Source organism: Gastrolobium bilobum, unplaced genomic scaffold, assembly GCF_033153095.1.
Source record: "Gastrolobium bilobum isolate Gb01-03AN ecotype WA unplaced genomic scaffold, APGP_CSIRO_Gbil_v1 utg3850, whole genome shotgun sequence".
Taxonomy (NCBI): Eukaryota; Viridiplantae; Streptophyta; class Magnoliopsida; order Fabales; family Fabaceae; genus Gastrolobium; species Gastrolobium bilobum.
The window spans coordinates 96,835-106,327 of NW_026897525.1; the positions used below are offsets into that span (position 1 = coordinate 96,835).

The 9,493-nt window shown below is 35.1% G+C and overlaps 1 protein-coding gene across 1 annotated transcript; it reads right to left on the minus strand.

Moving 5' to 3' along the window:
• Positions 1-2,369: 2,369 nt before the first annotated feature.
• On the minus strand, positions 2,370-9,239 carry LOC133307676 (uncharacterized). Its single transcript, XM_061508230.1, has 14 exons — positions 9,021-9,239; positions 8,880-8,927; positions 8,711-8,771; positions 8,579-8,611; positions 8,135-8,259; positions 7,256-7,390; positions 5,888-5,964; positions 5,507-5,772; positions 4,665-4,721; positions 4,390-4,558; positions 3,878-3,935; positions 3,717-3,802; positions 3,571-3,627; positions 2,370-2,852 (listed from the first exon to the last, which is right to left on the minus strand). Exons 1-14 carry the CDS (start codon positions 9,163-9,165, stop codon positions 2,757-2,759), a joined length of 1,413 nt encoding a protein of 470 aa, XP_061364214.1. The 5' UTR covers positions 9,166-9,239; the 3' UTR covers positions 2,370-2,756.
• Positions 9,240-9,493: the final 254 nt, after the last annotated feature.

A 9,493-nucleotide genomic window follows, 5' to 3' on the forward strand; every position in this document is an offset into this window, starting at 1 on the left:
TGCCTTTTTTCCTAATAAATATAATTAAAGTATTTGGATGACCAATTCTAGAAAGGCCTCTTCTTCAACAGAATGTTTTTTTTTTGTTTTTTCAACTAATTTATCGATTAAATGATTAATTTGGTTCGGGCACTTACCTATATAGGAGAATCTCTTGTTAAGTATTAAGCGTTAGTAATTAATCTCTTTTTACAGGCTTCAGATGACCAATTTGAAATTATTATCACATTATTATATTGGGAATAAAATATTTAATGTTACTTTAAATTTTTTGTCTAATATTCAACAAAACGACGTTATTTTAGGGTTAAAAAAATAAAAAAATAAAGACTATTATAACTCTGAAATAAATTAAAATTACAAACACACCATATTTTTTATCCCAAAATAATATTATTGTGGTGAATATTACACAAATTTTTTTAAAGTAATATTAAAAAAAACGAACCCTATTATATATTAAGCATTAGTAGGTAACAAGGAGTATGCGGAGTATCAAATCTCTTATAAAATAAGGTTTCTATCAGTTTTGCCGTGTATATTATTATTTTCATTCCATCTGCTATGGTCAGTAGTTCTATAGTTGGGAAACTTTGATTCTTTGAACACTTGACCAGTTTATTTTTTATTTTTTCATAAAAATGATATATACTTATATCATATGGTACAAAATAAGAGAAATCAACTATATGTTATTAGACCCACACATGTGATACACATGTCACAATTAAGTAGACCGCATGCATAGTTGTACGACTTAGACCAAAACTAGTGAGACCAAGAATCCCATGACCTGGCCCATGGGCCGGTCTAGTTTTCATTCATGATAGATTTTGGCATCACCCCGATCAATATTGCGTGACCTGTTAACCTGCTCGATTCGGTCTGATCTTTTTTAAAAAATAAAAATTTAAAATGTTTCCTTGTAAGATTTGAATAAAATGTACTATGTCAATAAACCATGTGTTCTTCTTGAGATATATTCTCAATTTTTTAATCCATATTATTATCCAACTTATCAAGTTTTGAACATGATGTTGGACTATTATTATTGCAAAATTTGATTCATAAAACAGTTTCTTATATAAAAATATTTTTTAATATATTTTTTTCAATTTTTTTTCTTCTTTCTCTAATTTTTCCGATTCAAACGCTTGGCCCTCGATTAGACCACTGTCCGGTGACTCGGTCAAAAGGCCAAGTCATTTATACAACTTAGGCATATGTTCATTTTACATAGTCTATCATATAGGGGCATATGATCTTGACTTTTAAGTGTAAGCACTCCTTTCTTTGTCAATTGGTTGTGGTATGCTGCCAGCATTAATACCAAAAAATTATCCTTTTTTTAATCACATCACACTTGGTGTGACTAACAAAAATTGCATCATATTTGGAAGAATGTTGTATCATTTTAAGTCCATTTAAAACAAGGAACAAACATTGTCTGATTTTAAGTTTAAATTCCAGCTTTTCAACCTCCGAAGATAACTCAGTTGGCAACTAAGTATTCAAAGGTTTGCTTTGTTCAGAAATTCAAACCTTAACTAAAGTAAATTCTTAAAATTCTTTGAGGGCAAGAGGAAAACCACCTCTCCCTCGAAGGGAGATTACTCTCACATTTCTTCGGGTGACAGTGGTATAATACACCATTTGTTCCAATGAGGAAATAGCCTTAGCGGCTGTACTCCGAAAATAAGATAATAGAGATACCTTCAAGTTATTAAAAAAAAAAAAGTTCCAGCTTTTCACTTTTCTATTGCGATACAAAAGGTACATAAGACGGATGACTTTGACCACAGTTGTCCAGAAGCTCTCACATGTGCAGGTGAAATCCATAAAATGATTAGCATGTAGCTAGGATAAGGCGTGTTTCACGGTGCATGTTCTTGCACCCGACAAGCCCAATTGGATAACCTTTTTCACAACTACTCGTTTCACATCCATGAATGTTCATTGACAGATAAGGACTCGAGACAGAGAACAATATATAAAGCGAATAGAGTCGGGGAAGAGTGCGACCCCACAACCCAAGGAACGTCGGAATCAAGCATTCTTCAGTTATGAAGACAGATTCAAACGGAAGAGATGCCAATAAATAAACGGGCTTTACAGTATTGAATCTCACAAATTGGTGGGGCCAACGTCAACTCAAATTGTAATCCAAACATACCCACTGCTGGATTCAAACCACACTACAGACTCAGGAGCCATAATTGAGCATTCGATCAATGAAAAAAGGCATACATAATACCGAAACAGCGAAACAGCAGGGAGTTATCAATAAATGAAAGATACGCTCAGTGTTTTAGTGTCGTTACTAGGTTTATTCCAATAAACTGCTGGCTTGGATTACAAGGCATGCTCCAGATTATTCCGATCAGCAAGTGCATTGTTGAAACAGATAAACAAATAAACATGTGCTGGATTCAAATAGTATTTGAAGAACAAAGCCATCGAACTTCTTAAATGGTACATCAATTTCTCTTTCTGTTTTTTGGATATACCGAAGAACAAAAGATTAATTCTAAGCACCACAATACATCATAATGAATTTTTTATCCTATTCTATCCTGTTACTGGCAATCAGTATCATGATTGCAGAGCCTTGCATCCAGGAAATACAGATGTTTGATAAAATGAATTGAAGTACAGCACAGTAATGGGTCGTGGAACCAGGATCAAGGTCCACATGGAGCTCAGGTACACCACAGAAACTTAATAGACACATATAAAAGCATACTTCAAAGAAGTTCTCAAGATTTGACATTTTGAAGCTTTGCAGTAGATAGCTTTGTAAGCTTTCTGTCATGATTGAGCATTGCACTAACACTCTCAACCACCAGAATGATCTGCCCATGAGAGGTAAGAAGCATACATAAGTTTACAGCATGACAAAGTTATAAATCATTTAATTTTGATACATTTTGTCTACATCAAACTAATTGACCCAAATTTTTAAAATAAAAGCATTTTTCATTTGCAATGAAGTACTCCATTAGAGTGAGATGAATTGTGATGCTTAACTTCTCACTTGTATCAAACTAGGAACTTGTTAATAGAACAAAACAAGGATCATGAGGTCCTAGTGGTGTAGCTAAGTTGGTTATGAGCTGGGGTCATTAAGGAAAGGTTTTTTTTTGTGTTTGTGTGTGTGTGTGTGGGGGGGGGGGGGGGGGGTTGATTCCTCTCCAGTCCTTTCCAACCCTCTTCCTCCCTACCCCCTTTCACCTAAAGGCCCTACCAGGTTGCCCCTGGACAGCGTCCCATAGGGTGTGGGACCTAGGCATTCACAAAAAAAGGTTTATGAGCCTGCATCACTCTTTGCATATAAGAAAATAACAAATATACAAGAAAAGGCAAAAAATAACTTCAACTAGGTTCTCATTTGCTTAATATCATCTTAAAATGAATATAAATAAACTTTAAATGCTAATCTGATGATCCTGATAAAGTGAAGTATAGAGTTTGACAAGGGCCTCCAATTAAAAAGACTAGTGAAGAAAAAAGAGCAACAATAATTAACATGAGGAGGAGAGAAGTGAGTATCAGTGAGTAGAGATAACACACCTGGAAGCAAGCATATGCAATTGCAGTTGCAAAGTAAAAGTTTGCATTCCCAGTACCCTAACAATTTCATTACACAGGTGAGGAACTGAGGATAAGAAGATAATTAATCTATTTGAAAAAGCAGATCAACCCAAAACTATCCATACCCTCCATATCCATAAGTTGTGCATCACAGGGCTAAGAAGTGAAACACCAACATAACCAGAAAACAGGAAGAATGAAAACTTCATATCTGAAAATCAAGGAAGTTGATTATTCAAGAATAGATTATGCTCAACATAAAAGGTCATTAAGAAGGAGAAGTAACCTCTTAGTTCATAAGCAAATAATCCCAGTAAACCTAAGTATAGAGCTGAATCACCAACCTAGTTAAAATGGAAACAAATAGTACAGGGATAAATTAGATTGCAGCAGGATGCAAATTCACACAAAATGAACAACACATTGATGGACCTTTTTTATGTCTGATTTCTGAAAAGTTTTAGACAGATAGACAGAGTAGACTTGACAAATTTCAGCAATTTTCAATCTCCTTTCAGATTTGCAGGTCCCCTTGTTAGGTTTTCCCTTTCTAAATTTGTATATGTGCACGTGCAAAGTGTGTAGAAGTTCTTACTTGCGCATATTCTATTTGGGACAATGTAATCTTAGAATATCATGGATTGAATACTTAAAAGCATAATGGCATCTTTTCCTGAGCAATACCCAGTGAAACCTTCATGCTTGAATTCTAAGAGCTAATTTCAACCTAGGTAAAAATAGAAACTAATGGATTTACCAAAAAAAAAAAAGAAACTAATGGAAAAATAAACAACTTACTGAAGGATAAGACTTCAACATAGAAGAAATCACAATATATACAAAAGCTAGAAAGCATGGCCGGTGATTAAGGCGCAAGGCTAATGGCACTATCATTAACAGAATATTCCCATGGAATACTATCAGGAAAAAATTTCTGAAAAAGTCGAAAACTTCTGCAAAGAAGTACCTGTATTCAAATATCATGAGAAATAAACAACTGTCAAAGTTAATGGGAGGAATAAAACATTGAAGCCTACAATACAAGTGGTAATTTTCCTTCCTATAGAACATACCACAAAACTCCAATGTTTGGAGACAGGTCTTGTATGGTAAGAATGAAGCCATAGGTTCTGCATATACAAGCTGGAAGTTTAGTTACAAGATGTTGATAAACTAGCCATTCCCACTAAGCAAGAAATTTTACGACAGTTGACAGTTCTTGATAATGATATTAACAAGAGAATAAAAGAAAAAGAACAATATAAATTTCATAATCACATTCAGTGTCCTTCAACGGAGGTTACGGAGCATAATACAGTTAAGTCTACCTCCTTTGACACAAAGAAAAAACATTAATTGTCATCACACAAAATTCATCCAGAATCACAAGTTACTTCTTAATCGCTGATGTTGAAACTCCCTGCTGTTTCGCTGTTTCGGTATTAAATGATTTGACTTCCCAAACTACATATTATTTTTTACCTTGCTTGACAGTTGTTTTCAGCATTACATGAACAAATAACAGTAATGTGTAACTAAAGTTTTTCAAATTTTAGGAGCCGGCACGGCTGCAGGTGTTGCTATAAAACTTTTAGATGACTCCATATTATGCACAGCAGTGACAATAACCCAGTACTTCCGCAATTGCTTTGGAGTGATTTTAATGGTGTATAACTGTCTTCACAATTCACATGATACTCCACAGACTCTTCACTAATTCTTAAAAAAGCTCCCCAATAAGCAATGGTGTTTACTCACTACTAAGCACAATTCTGACAGCTACTATAATAATGAGCTTTCAAAATAACCCGAAAGAAGTCTCTAGACACAATACACAAACAAATATGCAGATATATTTTGGCAATTGCAAAATTGTCATCAGAAAGGAATAATGGTAATAGTATTTAAACAGAACCTTTTGAACAACTCCTGTAGACCACCATGCTGTTGAAAATAAATGCCACATAGGACTAAAACATAGGATGACCACAGGAAAGTCCATAACATGAAAAGCACAACTGGTCTCCATGAGAATACATTCAGCACCCGTAGCTGATTCTTCACTTCCTCTTCTAAACAACTCGTATCACTTGAGGAGGAATTGACAGCTTTAATATTTTTCCTTTGCCAGAATAATTTCCTAGGAGGTGCATCAGGACCATACCCCAATAACAATATCACCTGGAAAATGAGATAATAGATGTATCTACAGATAGATAAAATGATAAATTAAAGACTACAAAGATTTGCCGAATATGTTGCAAATGCTATATAAAGGGTTCAAGCAACAGCATACTGGGATAATAAGGATTGCAGGGTACAGAGACAAGTGCGTAGCCATGACCCACCCAAAAGCAGCCAGCGGAACTAGTCCTGTTGTGCATCATTACAATTTCAACATTATACAAGATGATGATAATAAGCCAGTTAATATAAGGTGATAATGATATGTTTAATTGATGCTGTTCTAATCTTTCATGAGTCCCCCATTATTTAATTTATAGATGAGTTTTTACTATCATTTCCAAAGTCTGATCTGGTTGCTGAATATAGCAATTAGCAACCTTTTCATTCAAGTGGATATCAACTAGATGAAGACTCTTATTCATTGGCAATGATTCCAAATGAAATAGTGTCCATGCATGCAAGGAAAAAAAATATGAAAAAAGAAAGTTAATCAGAAGGATTATGGATGCAAGGCTTGAGTATGTGAGGTAAAACAGTGGAATTCTTCTAGAACATAGTCAGCTAACTTAATGGAAAAAGGGATATAGCCATACAGGACATCAAATTTGATAGAATATACAAAAGAAACAGTAAAAAGAAAAAAAGTTTTGTTCTTTTATTTAGCCTTGGGTGGTCAGTCTATGATGGGATTGGGACCCAAATGGCCCTATACTGGCTAAGCCCAGACCCCCAACAAGTGTACTCTCGTAGGCCTAAAGCTGGTTAGAGGGTGAGGAATGTGTGAATTAGTTTTGGGGGTGTGATGTAAGGGAGTTAGAGGAGGGGGAAGGTGGATCTGGTGTAATAAGGGAGGGCTGATTTATGTGAAGGGATCTGTGAATGTCTATTTTCTAAGATTATAGCTTGGGCTTTGGGGTTTTCTTCCATAGCTGGAAAGCATTCTGCACGTCTCCTGTAGGTTCATATTTTATATCAATCAAACTGTCTCCCTTTTCAAGATAGGAATGGCTTCCTATCACTCTAGTACATTTCACTTGTACATGGCTCCACCCCCCTTCAGTACTCTTGTTTTATTGGTTTTAACACTCAACAAAAGAAAAAATCATATTTCTTTCTATCCAAAAGCAACCTAAGACCAAGAAACATTTTCAGGTAAGAAGAAAAAATAGAAATAAAAACCATTGGAAAAATTGTTAATCAAAATCTATTTGCATAAAAGCAATCCTTCAGCTATAAAGTGAGATTCCTACTGTTACTTCTCGCCACAAATTCCCCAAGGAGCAAAAAACTAACTGTTCTTTTCAGCACATAAGGACACTATGCAGTTTTATTTTTTTCAATATTAAGGAGCACTTAATTCTTAACCAGAAAACAACCAACAAGTACCAATGAAACTTAAAAGAAGGAGTGAATCAATAGCATCAATGAAATATCTAAAAATTCAAAAATTAAAAACCATAGGTTATTAGATGCTTACGTGTACATGCTCCATAAAGTGATAACACAACCATCAAGTTCTCAATTGCAGATGTGGATAGACCAACGCATGCAACTACCGTGAAGGGATTCCATAAGTATACAAGTGCAGCAAAATCTCCTGAAGGAAGAACCTCTGGAAATGGAAACAATAAGATGCTATAAAAAGGGACAAACAAGAAGTCATGAACTTGCATAAAAAGACCCACAGCCGACAAGGGAACTTGACATTAATTTATATGATCATAACCTAACCAGCAGAACAATATTGCAATATCATGTTTTCTTCTCAGAAATTCAATAAAATATATTTTTCTGGAAAGAGTGCAGGATATAACAACATAATTTTTTTTCATCACCCAAACACCACACTGCCATAACTCTCCACCATGCATTTGTTAACAGAAACACACAGACATGTAATTTTATCCACAAGTTTCAACACTAACGATAGAATTACAGACTAATCCTTTCAATTAATAAATATATTCAGAACCTGATATTTAACTAATTAATGATCAATGAGGTGTTTCATTCCCCCTCCTTTTCTTCAACTTTTAATACACTCTCCAAAAGAAAGGAAACAAAACAAACCCAAGTGTCAAAAGTAGCACTGCATCTTCCATTGCAAATTTTTAATACTATCTGGTAATCTGCATGCAAGTACCATGCTATGATTGTCTCAAAATTTAGTCAAGTATGTATAAAAAAAAATCCTTCTCTCTTTGATGGTACAATATATCTTTATCTGCAAAGGACCTTCATACTTATGCGCTTCTTCTATTTATCACTTTAAAATAATAAAAATGGAAGAAGCACACCCAGCCATAACATCTGAAATTTGAACAAAAGGATCACGCTTATAGCACATGCTAATAACCTGAATTCTCAGATAAGTCATGAAGGCCTAGGAATTGTAAACTTGAACTGTATGACACCTGAAGTTTTTCACCAGCAGCACAAATGAGCATTGCAGTGACCACATCTGCAATCACAAAAACCAAACTATATCCAGAAATGAGTTGAAAACTTGAAATTTACTGCTTAACTAGGAACGCAATATGCATCAGGAGAATAACAAGGACACAACTAAATATACAAGATGCATCAGGGAAAAAGAATAAGGATGAAGAACTGTGTCATTTGGATCATAAAAACAATGGAACTAGGTACAAATTACAAGTGCGAAGAAGCAGTTGTGAAAGCACAGTTTTCTCATCAACAAAGATAAATATAACTACTAAGCAACAAAGATCAAAGCAATTACGATTAATAAAATTAGGAAACAAACAATTCGTTGAATACTAGTAACAAGTAAAGTTACCTGCATAAAAGATGATCAGGCTGCCCTTCAATTCTGCAGTACAAAACAAGGTTTTCACTATCATAAAAACTTAGCGCCATTGGAATTAAGCAAAAAAAGAAAAGCCGATACAATTGATGGCATAGCACGTACCTTGTAACTGTGAGAGGGCCGAGAAGTGTTAATAACAAAGGAGAACCATGGTACATTGATCCTGGTAACATGAAAAACAGAATGAAATTTCTTAGGCTACACATAATAATAAAAACAGAAAAAGAGGTTGATTGAATGAATCAATTTAAACAAAAGTGAAGTTAGAAACCGGCATAGGGTGACATTGATGACTGCTTCAACCAGTAACCCTCGGCCACTGCGAAAACAGAACTTGAAATTGAGCACAAAGTATAAAGGACTTAAGAAAATAGAATATATATAGTTGAGTGGTGAGAAAGGAAGAGCATACGGCGACGGATGCTGGTGAGAGGGGTGGAGACTTCGGGGCGAGAAGAGAGGTTGAGGTTTTTGGGAAAGTAAATGAGAATCAGCCTCAAAATGACGGAACCAAAAATCCAAGTCCAGAACCATTGCACCTTCTTCTTCTTCATCATCTCCCTCAACCTTGATCCTTCTGCTGCCGCCACTCACAGCTTCTTCAGATCGTAACTTCCAATCTGCTTCGCTTCTCTTCGCTCTTGGGGTTTTTCGGAAGAAGAAGAGGTGAAGACTGCGTCGTATTGGTTGCTTTTTTTTAAAAAAGAAGATGAAAGAAAGTAATTAGCCTTTTTTACTCTTATAACCTTTAATTAATAATTAATTACCAATTTGACCTTCATTTGAAACTAATTCGAAAATTTAACCCCTTCAGAAAACATAACACCAATCTGTCCCTGTTTGACCGTTGACCATGAAGCCTACCCGGGTACACCCCTCCCTACC

What these genes read in the sequence shown, in the direction of transcription:
- LOC133307676 (XM_061508230.1), bottom strand. Translation starts at nt 9,165, where the DNA reads ATGATGAAGAAGAAGAAGGTGCAATGGTTCTGGACTTGGATTTTTGGT. An exon ending in CTGCAATCCTTATTATCCCA is followed by an intron (nt 5,773 to 5,887) that starts GTATGCTGTTGC and finishes CTCATTTTCCAG; the next exon opens with GTGATATTGTTATTGGGGTA. An exon ending in ATTTGCTTATGAACTAAGAG is followed by an intron (nt 3,803 to 3,877) that starts GTTACTTCTCCT and finishes CTTGATTTTCAG; the next exon opens with ATATGAAGTTTTCATTCTTC.